Genomic DNA, 20,386 nt, shown 5'->3' with positions numbered 1-20,386 from the left:
ACTGTGGAGCCCACAGATCAACTGGTTTCTTTCTCCCCCCACCCCCACTTTAGTCAGATGCACTGTATTCATGTCTAAATTAGGGTTATTGTTTCTAAAATTGCACAGACTGACCTAGATTAGCATATGAAAATTTGATGCAAACTTGCATCCTCTTTTGTCCTCTTTACGGGAAATTGTATCTACTTTTTTGGCCATCCCCAAAGTTGGACTGAGAGATAACCCCTGATGCAGGGTCATGCAGCCAGCTTCATAACTGAGGCCCAGACAAGCTGGGACAGTGGCAGACCTCAGCATTATTGGCGGTAAAGTGCATGAAATCAGACTGTGGTAAATTGAGAGCTAGTATCTGTAGAGAGGGCATTGTGGGAAGAACTCTTACGGCATTGCTGGAGCTGGGGGTCAGACTAGATGGCCCAGGAGTTCCCTTCTGATTCACTTTGGTTCTATGTTTCTAGATTTCTATTTTAAAAACTCCTGAAACTGTTGTTAATTTTAGAATGGCTGATTGGTTTTTAACCTTCCATTGTGTTTTATTCACAAATAAGCATTCAAGCATATGCATGTTTAGGTAGCAAAACAACCAACAGTCCCCAGTATGGTTGGTTGGGAGATGCTGTAGGCTGTATAATTTTTCTTTGTCCAACATGAAGAGGACAGTACCCTAAATTAGTTTCACTTAACTTCTAAAGTGCTAAGACTGTTGTTTGGTAATCTCTAGTATAATATGACTGAATGTAGGCTGAAATGAAGAGTGGGGGGGGGTTAAAAAGGTGAAATGGTGGGTAGAAATGAATGCTTCCTTTTCCTGATGTTTTACCCTCTTCAGTTCTGCTCACATCCACAGCATCTCTCAAGACCAGAACTGATATTTCTTTCTTTTGTTATTTCACTTTAAAAAGAGGGTGGGAGGACTCATTGAGAAAAAAAGAAACAAGAAAATTCTTCCTCACACAGCAACAGGAACAGAAACAGGAAGAGGGAATTTATTCAATGTGCAACTAAAAGGTAACTCAGAAATCCCCCAGCCACATTCAACAGAAATTCATAAAAAAGGCAAGACCTTTGCCTGTCCATATTGGAAACATGTGCTACATCTGGGAATTTTCTTAAATCACCAATATTAAGTTTTTCAAATAGAGGACAATACAGAAAATACTGAAATACAACAGCTTTCCTAATATATAGAACAACATGTTTTCCTTAACTTTTGCTTTTTACCTTTCCAGAAACCTGTGTGTTTTTCCCAAAGCAAGACATGGATCTGGGTTATTCTAGCATTCAAGAAATGGGGACAAGGCACTGCTTCTTTGTTTCAAGTCCCTAGCTGATGCCTGCAACACCTACCTGTGACTAAAGGCATAACCCTATGCATATTCACACAGCAAAAAATGGCTGTCTGCAAAATACTAAACACTGTAGGACCTTTTTGCATCTAAACATGAATAAGACTGTGCTGCAATTCATCACTTCTGCAGTCTCAAGAGCCATTCTAAAATGGATGTGGCCCAATTTTGGAAACTTTTTCTTTCCCCATCCTTTTCTCTTTACACCAATTAGCCTTATGATGTAGGGATTGGTCCCTGCAACTAAAGAGCTTTCAAGGGATTCCTATTCAGTTGAGAAGGTGCAACTCATAGCTGAAACCAGCTGAACTAGAGATAGAAAGAAAGAGAGTCAGAGACAAACACTGTGGAAGGCCAAAGCATGCCTGATGAGGAGCAGATGGGCAGAATGGGCACGACCCATCCCAGAGCCAGGCATCACTTGAAAAAGGAAGAACAAAGGTGTTCTAAGCAGCTGACTCTAAAGCAACAGGAACGCATGTTAGGAGGGACCCTTAGTCTGAGATCAACTTTTTTTTCATGAGGCTGCATTTCCTTGATATATGGATTATCTAGCATTCTGACTAAGCTTGTTTCTCGTTACCGATCCTTCTAGTACACTTAATTTGTACTTGAAAGCTACTCTTTCTGGTTTGCCTTACCATTTTTACTGTGTAAATCATCCAGAGAGCCATGTGGCTATTATGACGGTATACAAGTGTTAAATAAATAAAAGCTAATAGTTAGAAGATCAATGCCTGCATTTGTTCTTGGAGAAGAGAGAGATGGACAACCCTGACAGATGAAGAGTTCTGGAGAACTTCAAAGGTGCACAAAATCTGCAACATTTTGGTTGGGTCCAAAACTAGTATTGTCAAACTATGGATTTTTTTTTCTCCTCATGGACCATCATGACTACTTTTGCATAGTAAATGGATAAGCGTTAGGAATTCCAGAGAAAAGGCTTAGACTGCCCTCATGCCAAGGTACCAGTTATGCTACCATCACACTGAATTAGGGTTCAAATGGGGATGTGAGCCCAGATCTTCCTTTCTGTGGCTTAACACCTGTACAATTTCGCCACACTGGCACTGGAAAAGCATGGCGTGGTGGTTAGAGAGTCAGACTGGAAGAAGCAAGACCCAGGTTCAAACTTCCATGCAACCATGAAGCTCAGGAGCTGACTGTGGACTAGTCACTGACTCTCAGTATCATCTACTTCACAGGGTTGTTGTAAGGATAAAATGGAGAGGAGGAGGACTATGGATGCTGCCTTGGGCTCTTTGGAAGAAAGGCAGAGTATACATCTAACAAATATTCAACACCAAGTACCAGTAATGTTAAGGGCACTATCCAAGGATCCTCCATGATGCTCACGCAGCCATAATGGAGCACATGTTCCACAATGGAGCACATGTTCACAATTAGATGCCCGGAAGGATAATTGCTCTTTGCAGTACCTCCCTTTCTTATGAGAATTCACACATAAGCTGTCAACTAACTAAATCAAGAAACCAGACAACCTAGACTTTTGCATTTAAAAAATCCCAAGCAGTCCCCAAACACTGAAACCCCAGAATGTTGGATTCCATGCCAGATGCCAAATTTTGCACCTAAGCCATACAGACTCCTTAGTGAACAGTAGAATAGCTTTCTCTTTTCCTCAAATTAATAATATGTGACGGAGAAGCCTGTTTTGGTTACATTTAGAAACTGAGGCTAAGGATACATTAAAAACTGGTGCAGAGTTTTCCATGAAAGCAGGCTAGGTCACTTTCCAGGAAACAACAAAAGTATCTAAAGAGACATTCTACCATCCATTTTCTCTTCAAACCCCAAACACTTCCTATTTATTTTTAAGAAAGCAGAACCTTTATTTTAACAAAGAACAGTACTTGCCGTAATCAAAGATATGCTTTGCCTGTTTGATCAAGCAACTGATTCTTAACTATTTAGCCAAGTGCCGCAGCTCCGGGGTACAACATGCACTTTGCATGCAGAAGTTTCAGGGTCAGCCCCAACATCTTGTGGTGGTAATTCCTGTTTCAAACATAGAGACATAGATCCCTTCCAACTAGTCTACCAGTTCAGATGAGTGTGCATATATGGAATATTAAAAAGGTCAACAGAAGAGCATCAACTGCTAAAAATATTAATAAAAATAACTAGTCATTTTAAGCCATGGGTCTCCACAGCTTTTACGTAACCTTCTGAATTCTTAATCTAGCTATTACTCTTTTGTAGTCTGAAGCAAAACTATCCAATGCGGTCAACCATGCAAAAACTGTCCTAAGGGATGTTCACTTTTTTAAAAGTGCTGAGTAACTAAATTCAGATTATGCCACCAGCATAACCAACAGCTCAGTCCCTAATTCAAAGTATTATATATTCTATTAAAAAGGCTTAGATGTAGGACACTCTAATCTATTTATAAGGTTAGTCACATTACCGAAAAACCCCTTTGGGGTTATAAAGCTATCTAAAATTTGGGGTGGACAGAAGAGCCAGGTACTGGTCATCTTCTCCAAATTGGTCCCTTTGAATGACAACTCCCAACTCTCCTGAGCATTGGCCAGGTAGGCTAAGGATGTTGAGAGGAGAAGTCCAAAACGCCTGGAGGGCAACAGATTGGGGAAAGCTGCAGTTGAATTACTTGCTGAATGCAGACTAAAGGCAATACATTTTCCAGTGAAACATAACAAACGGGATATGGTTTGAATCACAACTGAACCAATAGCCAAAACCACAGATTGGTTTTAAATGGTTGAAGGCAATAACATTCAGTCATAAAGTTCCTTAAAATGTTTTGTCTCTTCTTCATGCTGCTGCATGGCTGTTGTTTGTTCTGGCGGTTGCTAAGAGTTTACAGCCAGAGGTGACCCTACATAAGAAGCAATAGCTCAAGCAGCAAGAGTGGTATTCCATGAAGGACTACAAGAAAGATTTGACATAAGATTTGAATGGCCACCACTCAGTGAGATAGTCAGGTTCCATGGAAAGAGCAGACATTCTACTTTTGAGCAGCTATCATTTGCTTCAATGGAACTTGGGCAGGAAAGCTTCCAAGTGGATTGTGACCCCTGTTTTACAGTGAGAGGAGAGTGGCAGCGGGACTGTTAGCTGAAATTTCCATGGCTTCTCATGTTGTCTGAACCCAGGATAATAGATTCCATGGTGCTAGTATGACCCTGGAGATTTCCATGGAATCTCCTGGAAAGAGCACCAACTGCAGGAGCATCTGCAACCATCTGACCTCTATGTGTGAACCAATGAGGAAGAAGGAAGCAACACAAGCAGGGAGTGATGCACCTTGGGATTGAATTTCCCAGTTTCCTTGATGCACAGCACCATCAGGAGGACCAGGGATTTGGAAGGAATTTGTTTGGGGATGAGAATCCATCAGAGTCCTTGGGCTTGGCTCCCCGCTTTGCAGAGGCCCAGAATCTTGATTAATGTGTGTTATGTAGGGCTGATTGCCAGTTGAAGCCTGGGCCCAATTCAAGTTGCTTGTTTTAACATACAAGGCCCTAAATAGCTTGGGACCAGGTTACTTGAAGGACTGCCTTTTCCCATATACTCCTACCTGCCCATTGAGATCTGGGCATGAGGTCCTTCTGAAAGAGCCATCCCTAAAGGAAGCAAGAGCCTTCTCAGTGGACGCCCACCACCTTTGAAATGGGCTTGCTAGAGAGCTCCACCAAGCACCGTCTCTATTTTCCTTTTGGTGCCAGGTGAAGAATGTCCTTTTTCGTAGACATTTTGAAATGTGGTTCTAATAACTGATTGCTTTAAAATCTCATGCACTACCATCAGTTAGTTTTATAAAAAAATATTACTAGGAATTATAATGTTTTGTCTTGTATTCTATTGTTGTACACTGCTTAGAGAGCCCTTTCGGGTTATTCAGAAGCCTATCAAATCTTCAATCAATCAATCTGAGTTCACAGTGTACTTGCCAGGAATTGAGTCCCACATGCTGCACAAGCAGTGCCCCACTTCTGCAGTGGCTCCTGGTGGCAGCAGTGGGCAGGGAAGGAATTAGTTGCTGGGGATGGCACCTAGAGCACCTGTTCATAGCACCCTTCTCCTGCACCCGCCACTGCTAAAGGTGGGGAAGGTTGCCAGTTATGCAACTGGAGGTCTACAAGCACTGGTGGACTTCCTCTTGGCTCAGGTTGCTTTGCAGGACAGGTCTGAGCACAAGAGAAATCCACAGATGCTAGAGAGCTGTTTCTGAAAGGGTCCATCCCAACCCTAATGGAAATCATGATAACATAGAAACCATTTGATGGTCTGTTAGGCAAATCATGGTTAAAAAAACCCCACAAGCTGTGGTAACCATGTAGGGTTGTTTGTCATGTTGTGTGACCCCAACCAGAAAAACACACTATTTTTATTTTGTTAGTTGCTATGATTCTTCTCTCAAAAGTCTTGTTCTGCACTATTAAATTAAACAGCTAGATTACTGTGGGAAGAGCAAGCAGTCCCTGCTGCATAACCTTGTATTTTATGACAATGAAAATAATACCTCTATGAAACTCCCAGCAGTGGAGTGGAGTGAACTACTGCAGTGACAAACTGCTGGCACTACTTTATTAGCAGAAGCACTGATGTCACCTGCCACCCCCGTAGTAGGATCCTCCCTTTTGTATTCTTTGCTGGATAATTCAAAACCATCTCATCAGGTGACACAGGTTGTCTTAGAATTCACCCAGACTAGAAAACAGCTAGTTATAAGAGTAAACAAGTTATCTTCATTTATAGAACATAGCATTGGGGACACATAGTAATTTGATAAAGAATAAACAGAAATACTGGTTCTATTTAATAACATAATCCAGTGGTTATACTGATTTATATTAGGGTAAGGGGTTTAAGCAAATATATAGGGTATCTATCCAGTGGAATGAATTGGAGCAGCAGGGCTTGCTAGGAGAAGTAAGAGAAATAATTCAAGTTTCTATTTGAAGAGCTCTGACTGTAAAATACCGACTCTAAAATTACTTAAGTGCACCACTGACCTACACTAACTTGCTCCCCTCTTTAACAGTATTCCTGACCTTTTACACCATCATCCCTGTTTCTTTGACCTGGAGTTCATTAATGCCTCTAATTCAACTGACTTTCACTGTCTTAAAATCAATTGTCTCTGTCAATTCCTTCTTCTAAGTGACTTTCTTAAACACTGCTAAGTCCACCCAAAATTTCATCTCATATTGCTGGAATCAATCATTCCTCCACTCATTTTTTTGCTGCAGGGCATATTAAGACTATTTTGGAAAGCCAGAATGAAATAGGAAGGGGAAATCCAGAACTTCCAATTAAGAAAAGAATGACCCAGCTACTCTAGCATATGTCCATGGGAAACCCACAACTAAGCATTCTCTTCCTTGTGTTTCCCCAGCAACAGATAATAAAAAATGCACTGTCCCCAAAACTGCAAGTAATATCTAACTATGAAAACTAGAAGTGATATATAGTCTTATCCTCCATGGATTTTCTACTCTAGTCATTTTAAAGCTGTCCCAGCTGGTAGACATTTTGAGTCTTCTACCATTTTGATTCATCAGATGACCTGGTATTCTAACAGTTTGAAAGAGAAAGAAAAAACATTTTCCTATCTATTCTGGATAACTATGGGCTATCCATGCCCTATGGTGTTTCCTTGAGCCCAAATGCATAGTGAGATTAGCTTAAAATATCCACAATACTGTTGAATATACTTGAACTATCCTTTCCTGGCATGAATGCCATTTTTGGTGGAAAGATGGAGAACATAGTAAAACATCATATTACCCTTGCAATGGTGTCATCCATGGATATGAAACCAAGAAGCAGCACAAATTCTCATTCAGTTGAATACCATGGCTGGCAGACAATTCCATACATGTGTGCAATTCCACCTATGCAGAAATGGGGTACTTGCCTGGGATATCAGATCTGGATGAGATCACTCATGCTGGGAACTTCCAAACAATAGGCAACTTGAATGTACTTAATATGCTGGTCCCAGCAGACTAGACCATGCAAGACAGAATAGAGAAAGGGGACCTTGTATATACAGGGGTAGAGCTGCAACCCAGCAATCTGTCTGAACAGAGGGTAGTATTGGTGACTGAGACCATAGTAAAGCAATGTTGCTATCCTATTCACTGCATATTTTGCCTTTCAGATTTACCTGGTAGAGAAAATGGTGACAGGTTGGTATGTTCATTCTCCTCTTCTTGGTTATCAACATGGATGGCCCCATTTTCAATATTCTCATGTTTCCCATTCTGGATCAGCTTGCCATTAGCAGAATGAATTAGTCGTTGGCGCTAGAAGACATTAATCAAACCCAATGAATACTGTGGAAATTCCTGGAGAGTTTCCCTATATTTTAATTATGTTTGCATCTTTAACTTTGGCATATATTTTTCCCAAGGCATTTTTGAACAATTCACTTTTTAACTTCCACCAGTTAGCTGTTTACATTCACCCATGTCATAGATTCTATACTTAGGAGTCTCTCTTTCATATTCAAATACTTCCAGGCATGGGGTTAGTTCTTTCTATCAACATTATCCCTCTTTAAGATCTTGACATCAAACATAACTCAGTACAGAGTGACATATTCCAATAGAGCTGGGATGGGGAATGTGATGCTCTCCAGATGTGGAGGAAATGGGAGCTGCAGTCCAACAATATCTGGAGGGACACATGCAATGCAGAATAAAATGTATCTGTGGGATGGAATCCTCTGTCTCCTACAAAAAGAGCACGTGGGTTGACTTAATCTGATCTCTGTCTACCTTAACAGGGTGCTTAATTTGTATCATTAGTACACACTTGTCATATATATGAAGGCTTCCTGTTGCTGATGAATCTCTCTGCGTACATTTGTGTGTACCTCTCATTGTTTGACTCTCTGTCAGCCATGCCTTCGGCTGTATTGTAGCTGTAAAGAAGTACTTCAAACACTGACATCGTTCACGTGACATGACAATGAGTTGTCAGCCTTGTTCATTTCAATATTGCTTGCTCAGACTTCTAAACGCAGAGCAATTCCTCAGCTGTTTGTAAAGTGGGCACAAGCCACCTATGGCTTCTCGGTTTGTTTGCTTCAGCAGTTCATTGCAACATGCAGGACTGGCATGGTTCCTTGTGTGTGACTTGTGAGAAAAAGTCCACAGAGCCAGCAGGCAAGAGTAGCAGGAAAATGTGGTTGTGCTTCATGATGGCATGACAGATTCCCCTCTCTGTTACATCTTGAAATGACACTAGTTGATTTACTCATCACTTTGTCACCTCTATAAACAGCAATACCATTTTTCTCACGTTCAGAGAAATGTGCACAAATGTAACACTATTTTTCACATTTGGGAGATGTGTACATAGTTAATGTTAAGTTTTAGTATTTATTGCACTTCAGCAAACTTGCAAAATCTCCCTAAAAAGTAAAATAGATAAATAAAGCTAACTATGCATAAATCTCCCAGAAGCTGGGAAAGAAAAATAATGCTAAATATTGCCAAAACTCTTTGAAGATGGAAACCAAGTCCACAAAATATATTCTACTCTACACAAGTGCATTTGTACTCATTAGAGTAGGCTGCTTGAAGCTGTGCCACAAGGGCTCGTGGGACAAGTGACAGGAGTAGGTAGGAAGACGAAGAAAGAGGCAAGCCGTAACAAGCCTCAGACCATCCAATTGTCAGAGATAAGTTGGGTTAGCGAGTAAACAACCCACCGTACTTTATATTCAGGGTGCCTTATTGTGACATGTGAACTAGCCCACTGGATTGGATCCAAACTTACTCACATGCAAAGCAGACCTACTAAAATCTATGAGACTTATATTATATTTCAGTTAAATTAAGTTTGATTTCAGTGGGTATATGCTAAATGTCAATTATTCTGGATTCAACTCAATTAAATACAACTGTAACAACTGGCATACATTCATCTCCTCTTATCCTGAACTTACCTATGTCTCCTCTTTCCTATTCTCTCCTCAGTGTAAAAAATAGACTGTAAATTCCTTTGGGCAATGACTTTTGGAAAAACAATATTCTGCAAAGCACCATGCAGTTTGGTCACTGCATAAACAATCTACCACAGTATTTAATGGAACTGAAAGAATAATGTGATTGTGTAACTTACTCAACACTTTAACTATTTTCTCCGTTGATGACTTTCTTACCTCATTAATAATTAGCCTGCTTGCCATCCGTAGCCTGGTCCTTGGCCCAAATTTGTTTGTAATCATTATTCGCAAGCCAGCTTCAGGAAAGCGGTATTTTGGAGGACTGGAACAAATAATCTCATCGACCATCACAACGGAATTTTGGCCATACTGTTGTGTTCCCCTCACTATTGGTCACAATGTCAATGGTTAGCTATACAGTTTGTTCCTATGTTCTTGCCATTACCCATATCTTCCCCTTAATGGGTGCAATTGCACATCACACTAACCCACCCTGACGATAAGCCATGTTGGGGTTGGTTGTCATGCAAACAACCCATGATGAGCCTGACAGACAGTAGAGCTCACTGTGCACTTTTGGCCTCCAGCCCTGTTGTGGGTAGCCCAGGACACACCTTAGGATAACCAAATTACCTCCCCCTCCCTGCTGCCATTGCAAACTCTTTCCAGTTCACCACAGCTTTTTCTCTTTACTTCCCACCCCACCCCACAAAAAAGAAGCCAGCTTTTGCAATTCATGTTTTGACAGGCAAAAACAGAACCTTCAAAGTGCCCAAGTTAACACCTTGGAAGGGCTGTCCATAGCTCTGAGAACCTTTAAAGGTCCAAAAAGCTTCTATTTTTAAAAATGACTTAGCCACACTTACACAACTGTGAACCCTTGCAGTTGCACCAACACAGGGATTGGGAGCCTTAGCTTGGCCACTTTCCAGAAGGTGCCTGCTACGAAGGTGCAGCAGGTACCACCCTTGGATATGCCCCAAAAGAAGATCCAAAGTTGTCCCCACCCCCTTTTGACAACTATCCAAAGATGAGCTAGCAGGTGAAATCAAAGATATAAGGGACTGCTGCACATAAAAGAGCGGTATTTTGGGATTCGTCCCTTGTATGCAGCATGAGCCTCAGCTTCCGCCCCACCCTCAATCAATTTTGTGCCTTTTTCTGAACATCTGTACTTGGGAAGGTACAAAAACATGCTCCCCTTTTTCTAGGACTTTTGACAGCTTTTAAATAGAGGGAAGGGTTGAAAGGGTAACTACAATATCTGTCCCAATGAGCCCTGCCTGGCACCAACCATATCAGCATCAGACTGAGAAGGCCCTTATACAGAGGCCTTCAAAAATGTTCAAGGGCCTGAGGGGACTGGCTATCCCAGGCATTTTACAGGGATAGTCACTGTATGTTATTTTAGCTGTTTCTAATTTTGCTTTTAAGTTTTTGTAGTTTGGAAATATTTTATAGTATTTTATTGTACTGCTTTTATGAACTGTTGTAAACCATCCAGACAGCTTTGGCTACGGGGCAGTGTAGAAATGAAATAAATAATAATAAAATAACAATGCCTCCCCACTGCCCACTCAAAAGTCAAAGCTGTCAAAAGTGAATTTCCCAAGAAAAATGGTGACATACTGGGGAAGCAACAAGCGCATTAAGCCACTCTTGCCATGGGCTGTTGACTTGGCTTGTTGCCCACAATTGAGCCACCCTGGGGAAACGGGTCTGGCTTTGCACACTGCAACAACCTAACTGTGAGGAATAACCCATAATGTGTCGGCTTCTCACGCCAACCCAGTCAATGGGTACTTCATGTTGCCGTGGGGAGCATGACTTGAAAACTCAAAAATCTGTAACTACTGGATTCCTATCTGTAGCCAGGTTAGATGGCACGCCAGCCAGGACATTCTGACATTTAAGTTGCAGTTGTGTGAAAACAGTTTGGATAACGTAGAAATAACAATGTCCCCTTTCCCCTTAGCTCGTCACCCTGGCTTACTAATCTCCCTTGGTGTCATCATTATTAATATTATTACAGAGTGATCTCCCTACTCAGGTTTCCCTGGCACCAACTTTATCATATTTTTGACACCAGGTTAAGAGGCATTTGTGGAGACATTTACCACCTCCATGTAGCATATGGGGATTGGGCAGAGTGGGGAAGAGTGTTACGAGCTGTTTTTTTGCAGACCTAGCACCATGGACTGGTTTCAGCTACTTAGTTGTAAAAATGTGCTTTAAATGTGCTTCTCATTTTTAATGTAACTTTTATGTCTTATTGTTTGTATTTATACTGCAGTTTTATTGTACTTCTTATGTTGCCTGTTGGCCAGAGAGCTATAGCTATTGAGAGGGATAATAAATGAATATTATAGCAAAAACTTATCGAATGGCACCTACTAAATTTTAGGCATTTAGTAAGTTTATACCAATGAATTCAAAATAAACAACATTCAGTCTCATTGATTCCAACAGGAAGCATAAATATCTCACATCAAAGCTAATCAATTTTTAAAGGGCTTAACACCACAGTGCAATATAACCAAAGTCAGAGGATGGAGAATGAAAGGGATGTTGGAAGTGAAGTTCATATCTAGGCTTCTATTGCCCTGCCAAGCCATTTAGATGGCTGATTTCAGCCATCTAAGTCTTTTGACCAGAAGTGTGAGGAAGGGAAGCTGAGATGCCACTAAGATACTACACATGCTAGTACAGCCTGTCTCGTCCCCTTCCCAGTAAACTCAGCGCTGCAACTGCTAAGGTTCTTTTCATGCCAGCGAGGGAAGAGGAAGAGTGTTCCAGCTTTGGAAATGGCTCCAGCTATACAGAAAATTTCCAAGACTACAGCTAGATTCCAAAGTCTTGATAGACAGCATCCAGCAACTATAGGATTGCACCCTAATTTGTCTCAATCATGGATAATGGTGACTTCCCGGCTAGACTTCTGTAATGCGCTCTACATGGGGCTGCCCTTGAAGACAGTCTGGATACTTCAAATTGGTTCAAAACAGAGCTGCCAGGCTGCTGACGGGGACTGGACGTTATGTTCACATGACTCCAGTCCTCTGTCAGCTTCACTGGCTCTACATTGAAGTCCGGGCCCAATTCAAGGTATTGGTTATGACCTATAAAGCCCTTAACAGCTTGGGTCCTGGTTACCTAAAGGAGCGCTTACGTCCATAAGTGCCTGCCCGCCCCTTGAGATCAGTGGGAGAGGCACTTCTCCGGGAACCCTCCGTGAAGGATATTAGGAGGGTAAGTACCCGGAGGAGGGCTTTCTCTGCAGTGGCGCCCAATCTATGGAATGCGCTCCCCAGAGAGGTCCGCCTGGTGCCGTTGTTATTTGTTTTTCAGCGCCAGGCGAAGACCTTTTTATTTAAACGTCATTTTAATTGTTAATATTATTTATTGATTTTACATCTTTGGCAAGGACGGCTCCAATTATATTGTTTTTATATTGTTATTGTTGTTATTTATTGTTGTGAGCCGCCCCGAGGCTTCGGCGAATGGGGCAGCATAGAAGTTTCCTAAATAAATAAATAATAGAGGATAAGAACAAAGCAGTCATAATTAGTATGTTGATAACTGACACAAAGACAGAAGTGCCTTAAAAACTAGTACTGGTGTTCAGCAAGAGAAGAAGCAAGTGGGAGCCCTATTCTTTTTCCTAGCACCCAATAATGAATCCTTCAACTGCATCTACAATTTTAGGGAAAAAACGTCTATGACTTTATTATGACATGTCAGGCCTTTGTTCAGGTTAGCAAAAACTTGCTTTGAGAGATTTTTATGTTATCATGTGGAAGCATTACAATATACTCTTTTTCTAAACCCAGAGATAAAACATGCAGCCCTGAGAATTAATAAACAGAGCACATAATAAATGCATGCAAATATTACAACAAATGCTACCAGCTAGACATAGAGCTCAGTAAGGCTTAGCAGACAGGAGACATATGGTGTTAGAATATACATCGTAATGAAGTATAAATATGAACCCCAGAGAGAAAAGAGGGCATTGACAGTAGAGAAAGGGAGGAGCTGAGGACCAATGCCATTCTTTATTGACTCCATTATTAAGTTGGATAAACACACACACACGCACACACACGTATATATTCACAAGAGGTTACTTACGTTAAGAGCAAAAGGAAAATTTAGTGTAGGAGGAAACAAATAAATAAAACATTAATGCACAAATTCTGTCTGAAAGTACTGGAAGTCTGGGGAAACATTCAGCAAAAGCAAAAGGAGGAGGTAAGATTCCTCAGGAAAAAAAATCACAGTGTGGTGATTACATGCCTGTTATTTCAAACAGAGATACAGATGGAGGAGAGCGTGGCAAGGAAGAGGTCCGCACAAACATCTGTTTCGGACATGGCCAGCAGTGGCGTCTCCTGAGGGATAAGTCCCCGTGGCAGACTCCTGTCTGCTGCTTGCATGATTCAGTGCTAAACTGGACATGTAAGAAACAATGCTTGGATTGGTGGACAGAGTGGTATAACGTTAGTTTGAGGTCTGCACCATCGATGGTTTAGCCTACATGGGCGCAATAATGGGAAATGACCAAAGTGGTAGAGGGACCTGTGCCAACCGAGAGTGACGGTGTGGGGAAACCATATTTTTGAATAATCTCCTTCCTGCAGTTAGAGAACCTGCACAGCAGGAAGGAGGTTTGGTTAGAACTGTCCCTCCACTGAGCTGTTTTTCTATCCACGCTCAAAATGCCCCCACCCTCATGGATTGGTACGCTGTTGCAATGCAAGATTCAAGCACCCCACTTGGCTGCATGGGTGGCCCAGGTCATGCTTGAACAATCCATTATCTGGAGTGATGCTACCTGAGTTGACTACTTGATCACCCATCCTGTATATGTCATTTACTTCACCTAGGGTTGTAGAGAACGCTCTAGCTAGAAATCAGAACTCTGTGTGGGCTACTGATTCATGACACCTGCCAACCAGGGTCTTCCTCCCAAACTGAGGGGTCCTTCCATCCATGGATCATTTCCCACAAAGTGGGAGAAGGTGATCTTCAGCAACTACCCCTCCATTTGCAGTTTCCTAGCCCCCCAAAAAGACCCTCCAGAATATGGTGGGAGATGCTGGAAACTGCAGAGCTGGAGAGGAACTGGCAAAGTGTGCTTGCCCCCATCTGCTGATGGAAGCATTCTCAACAGAACTCTGCTCAGAGTTCCATTCAGAACCCAACAGAAAAGCAGCTGGATCCAACCCATCCTGTCTGAAGTGTGCAGAGCCACTGTGCTGAATCCGAGCTTGGATTGAAATCCTGAAAACACTCAAAGTCATTTTGAACATTTCCCTATTCTTGAACATTTGTATTCAGAAAAACAGATAAAGCAAATTGTACTGGCCTACCCCCTATTCAACAGAGACATCAAAAACATTGGATTTTGAAGATGACTGCCTCTGAAGAATGACTAATTAAATTATCAGTGAAGATGAAGAGCTCTTGAAATATTTTTGTGCCCAGAGGAGGAAAAAGAATCATGGAGTTGACAGGAAGACTATGAAAGCAACAGGTGACGAAAAGCAATTGGGGCTGCCTCTCACATACAATACTACCATTCCACAGCAACCTGGCTAAAGCTTAAGACATGAGCAGGAAGTGCCAGGATCAAGTTCAGCTTGGCCAAGAATCTCCTTGGGGGTCCTAAGCCTGCCTTGTTCTTTACTTCTTAGCCCCAACACCTGGTATTGGTGCAACAAAAGTCCATGATCTAATGGGGGCTGTGGCTGGTATCATTGCGACTATCTCTTCCAGCCTTCCCTAAAGTGGTAGCCTCCAGATGTGTTGAACTACAAGCCAATAGTCCAATATAGCTGAAGGGCATAAGTTAGGAGAAAGCTGACCTGGGAGAAGCTCTTTGAAATCATTGGCAGAAGCACCCCAGAAATGCTTCAGTGCCATTAAGTGTGATGATTACCAAGAGGAAGAGGCCGCTCCAAGTGCTTGACACTGAAGTTTCATGAATGAGAAGCAGTGGCGTTCCCAAGGAGCAGTTCTCATCAAAGAAGCCTCTCTCAGATGAGCTTGCAACATGTCCATGAAAGCAACAGAGAGGTGCCAGCAGAGTTGCTGTTGCAGAACGTCATCAAGGAGTGCTAAGGAGCCTGAGCAGTGAGGACTAATAAGCCCCAGGAGGATGCATGTGGGTCGAAGCTTCTGTGCACAGTGGCATCAAGGTGCCAAATCACAGGCAGGAAGGTTTAGTCGCAGCTTAACTGCAGATAGCACAGCATTCCTCTGGTCCCAGCATGTCCCTCTCCCTTCTGCTCTGCTGCTTTCATGTGATTGCCTTTGTACCCTGAGATTCAGGGTCAACACAGAGGCAGAGGCAACCAGCAACCCATAAGGGGAGGGGGATCATGTGTGCCCAATGAAACTGGATAGAGCTTCACAGACAGAGAAGCTGGGCAAACCTGGCAAGGCTGAAGGGCCAGGCTCACAAAGAGACTGAGAAATGGTTCATCAAAATGGACTGTGGCGGCGGGGGGTGGGGGTGGGGGGGTGGCACAGATCTGGAGAGCCTCGCAAATGGGGCCAGCATCACAGTGTTGTCTGAACAAAAAGAACTGAAAGCCAGCTAAAGGAACAAATGGGCTTCCTGGGTGGGTGGAAGTATGCTGGACACGGGAAAGAGAACGCAGCTGCTCCAGCCTTCTCTCTGTGACCTCAAGCAGAGCATCCCGCGAGGCAGCACATCACGGATTGGAAGGTCCCTGGCTGTAGTCCTTCTCATCTTTGACACTATCTTACCCAGTCCAGCTGGCTCCAGTTCCACTAGCTGCCAGAAAGGGTTTTAAGAAGCCTAGAAGTGAGAAAGTGCTGTTCCTTCGATCTACTTCCTACCTGAAATTTGTTCTAAGCATATATTTTTGGTCCTGAATAAAAACTGGTGCACACTTTTCCATTTAACCTGTACTAGTAGCCATGTGACTGATATTACAATGGAGGTGTGTGTGCCCATGTTGCATTTTGTTTGCTGCTAAAGCAAGAAGTATGTGCTGTTTACCTTGAAGAAGACTTCTCTAGGCAAGGATTCCCTATTAACAAATAAGCTTCGTCTAATGTTAAATATGAGGCAGCAGAGAACTATCTGGTCTAAGTGTCATAAAAATATAAAGGATAAGTGGCAGAACAAGTTGTGCTTGAGGTATTAATCAAATAGTGTAACGTAGCATGTACAGAAGCTCAGAAGAGAACATTTGAGAGGCTGTGGGGCATAGTGGTAAGAGTACTGGGTTCTAGTCCCTGCTTAGCCAGGAAGCTCACTGGGTGACTTTGGGCCAGTCACTTGCTCTCAGCCTAACCTATCGCAAAGAATTGCTGAGGTGAGGACAAAATGGAGAGAGAGAACACCTTGTAAGCCCCCTATTAAGGGCCAGCATATTGCAAAGTGCTAACTGAAAGTAAAGTGGAAAAGCTGATGGGTTTCAGGGCACTGTAGCGTTTCCACATTATGCAGAAGAAGAAAAAATGAGAAGTGAGCTTTGCCTATTCCTACCTCTCAAGGGGCCCTTGCTGGAAATGTCCTTTTCCACATGACTATTAAAGAGGTAAACATCTTCTGGTTTTCTTTTTCTTCTGGTTACCTTGGTCTACTTGGATAACATTCATCTGATGAAGAGGGCTGGATAATAAATCAGTTCTGTGCCAAAAGACTGTTGCTTTTGCTGCAACAAACAAACAAGCAATCCTGCTAGAATGTGAACAGGTTTTCACCTCTGCACAACACAGACCTAGCCATGTATGTCATCACTCTGTGTTTCTACAGACTGGCTAGGAAAGGTGCGTAGGCCTTCACAATGAAAACCACGAACATCCGGCCACTGTTCTATTATTGTCAAAACATGAACATTAGCAGCAAAAGTACAAATCTTCACTTCTTGTGTATAATAAGGCTTGTCTCTGAAATTGGATTTTCCTCTGGGTGAAAAGCTTTATATATGAGAATCCAGTAATAGAAGCTTTTATGTTTCGCCAGTCAAAGCTCTTGAAAGCAATAAAAGTTACAAGCTTCAAAGGCAGCTCAGCACTTTGTGAACCTCCCTTTTATCTGCACCCTCAAGTAACAGCAGACCTGCTGTCAGGATAAAGCAGGCAGAGAGCAGGTGTTCTTTGTCAGAAAATAATCAGACTTTGCACTCATATACTGGAGAAGATTAAGGTGAGATCCAAACCCCAATGACCCAGAAGAGGTGTTAACAGACAACCTTGTTGGAAGCAGCACTCAAAGCAAGAAGTAGAACCTGCTTCAAGAGATCACTGACCTGAGCAAAGTGAAATTCCACTCCAAGAAGCTGTGGTTACAGACCAATCAGGGCAACAGAAGGATGTGGGAATTCTGGCTAACAAGCAGTTGTGGGGAAGTGAGATAAAAATAAGAGCATATGATTGCAGAGTTTTAATGAGGCAAATAGGTTCATTTTGGCTGGACTTATACAAATCAGTTACACTGGAAAGTAGCAGATACATAAGCAACCTGTCTCATTAATCCCTCTTCTCTGAAAAATCAAGTCCAAACTGAAGTTAATAGACAAGTACGAAAAACAAAGTTCTTCAGTCTAGTGGTCTCACAGCTCAAAATCTGAGTACAAATCTCATGATAATTACCACTGTGTAAACTATTAGGAAAAGAATATGTATTTGTTTCTTCTAAAAGGATACCTTGCAGGGTTAAGGAATCAAGGACAGATAAATTAATTATTCTATGCAGCATTAGTTTAAAAAGAATTAGAAGAAAGAAGGAAAAATGAAGAAAGGAAAAGAGATGCACCCTTCCCTATATAGTTAAGAATTTTGTTAGTTATTACAGACAAACATCAATAGGTTCTGAAAATGGAGAATCAGCTGCTATTGCCCAATTTCAATAATGACTTCTATTGTGATTTTCCCATCAGCTAATGCCCAATTTTTAATTATTTCTTATTATTCCTGTTACTTCCTCCCAGGGGTTGCTGGTGACTTCACAGTCACAACCACAAAAGGCAACATGTTCTGTACCTTAAGGTGCTAATAACTGCTTCTGTGCACACAATACAACACCTCATCAAAGTGCAAGAATGCTTGTTCCACATATTTGAATACAGAAGTCCAGTATATACTTTCTGTTTTCCTGCTGTTACACTAGGCTTCCTCAGGAAACAGTAAGAAAAGCAGTGCTAAGACCAAATCCAATGATGCTAGATTTCATCTGATGGCAAGACAACTAAAGCAAAACACATCAAGACCCTGGGTATATTACACATATATCAAGAAGAGCAGTTGTCTCAGCAGTAAGCAGAAACCTTCCAAAACCTTTGGAAGTCTGTCATGCTTGGATCTGATGTTAACTCCAAACCCTCTGAGGAACTGTCCACTGCCTGGAAGTTTAATGCTAGATCCCTGCAGTTGTTGGCAAGGAATACATCTGAAGAGTGTCCTTTGGGCTCAAGGAGTCTGCTAAAGACACGAAAGATTCTGGAGGAGTATGGGTTAATGGATGGAGCCTCCACCCTCTCTTTGAGCCAGTTGCTGTACAACATAACCATTTTGACCACAGTGTTCTGGGAATACATTTTAAAGGTATACTGGGTACTACGTGGAGTTGGGGAGAGAAAAGAAAAAAGCTTAGTCCCATGACCCGCCTTTCACTTGTGCAAACCACAGACCAGGGATGGGGAGCATATGGCTCTCCAGCTGTTGTTGCACTGCAGTTCCCATCAATCCTAGCCAGTCTAGCTAATTGTGAGGAATGATGCTGTGGATATTATTCCCAACTTGTGAATACATGTGCTACTGCAGTTTAATAATTTCCAAAAGGCTCAGCTGCACTGGATTCGACTGAAAGGAGCAAAACAAAAGGACAGGATCTTTTAAGGAACCATTAAACATAAGGATGTAGGAAGGGAATTATGATTAACCAGTATGATTGCTAAGCAAATTTTGACAGAGGAAAGACCTAAACTTCTAGATTTCAGAGAAGAAAGTTCATTATACTTCGTAGACCACAGAATAAGTCTTGTTCAGTTGGATCAAGAAATTTCAGAACAGTTTCTTTGAAGGGAGATGAGCCATGTTTGGAAACTCAAGGTCAGGGTTGAGTCAGGTTGGTGCATTAGCACTTCCAGAACAGGAATAATCCACTAGTGGTAGTCTCTGAGTACTGGGATCCCATTCCATCTTCTGGGCAAACGTCTTCATTTTCTAGATGCAGTCAAGAGCAACATCTGTGGACATGCTACGTAAGCCTTCACCATGAAGTGTTTGGTGGAGACCCGAAGATCAAAGCCAAACCTAATGTCTCAAAGAGACAGTGCCTGCTATAGCCTTGGAGCCACATAAGGTAGACCTGTAGACTTGAAAATCATTGCATTGAAAACCACCTTTGTAGCTTGGAAAATCATTGCAAGGTTTCCAATATTTCTGGGGAGATGATCAAAGAGCATTGCTGCTTTTTCTCATAAGTCTTGGCAGGTTGCCATACATGCCTCCTGGTTCACCAGAGTGCTAGGGCTTCAATGGAAAAAACTGGCACTCAATTAAATCTAACTCCCTCCTCTTGAACTACTCCTGTCTCATTTCTGATTGGGATGTTTCCACTATTATGGAGTTAGGTGTAGGGCATTTGAAAAAGAAGAAAGATTATTCTTCTTGGGCCCTATACAGGCTCTATTTTTTCTAAATGTGAACAGTAGAAGGCTTTGCCCAGGACTGTATAATGACATGCAGTGATGCTGGAAGCATCAGGACAATTACTGATGGAGCTAAGTCTGCTTGTATTCTTTCAAAGGCCAGATCTGAGACTGGAACTGCCAAGACCTTAATCTCTGACCCAAGACATTTTGCTGCTCTTCAGATCAACTCATTAAGTCATTCAAGCATTCATTTATTAAATTTGTTTTAAAGCTGCCCATTAGCATCATCTATCATAGAAGTTAACATAAACTTCTGTGGCTTTGTCACATTCAATAGGGAGAGAGTGTTTTGATCCCCAATGGCACCATCTGATGAGGTTCAAGCCTGAGCAGACAAAGTGAGTCTGAGCGACTGTCCTCCTGCACTGAAGAAGGGGCATTAGAATGTGTCTCCATGGTAG

The 20,386-nt window shown here is 42.1% G+C and overlaps 1 protein-coding gene across 2 annotated transcripts in view; it reads right to left on the bottom strand.

The window, feature by feature from the left end:
* The window catches only part of SLC24A4 (solute carrier family 24 member 4), a 119,588-nt gene that overhangs the window by 10,948 nt on the left and 88,254 nt on the right, over window positions 1–20,386 (bottom strand). For both annotated transcript variants that reach the window (XM_044436352.1, XM_044436353.1), the window contains exons 11-12: window positions 9,508–9,677; window positions 7,504–7,642 (exon numbers count right to left, since the gene is read on the bottom strand). In XM_044436352.1, coding sequence (XP_044292287.1) covers window positions 7,504–7,642; window positions 9,508–9,677 — 309 coding nt within the window. The remainder of the gene's footprint in view (window positions 1–7,503; window positions 7,643–9,507; window positions 9,678–20,386) is intronic.

Source organism: Varanus komodoensis, unplaced genomic scaffold (genome assembly GCF_004798865.1).
Source record: "Varanus komodoensis strain SLA01 unplaced genomic scaffold, ASM479886v1 scaffold3, whole genome shotgun sequence".
NCBI classification, from domain to species: Eukaryota; Metazoa; Chordata; class Lepidosauria; order Squamata; family Varanidae; genus Varanus; species Varanus komodoensis.
Note: the sequence above shows the minus strand (reverse complement) of the source record. Positions and strands in the feature narration are given on the sequence as shown.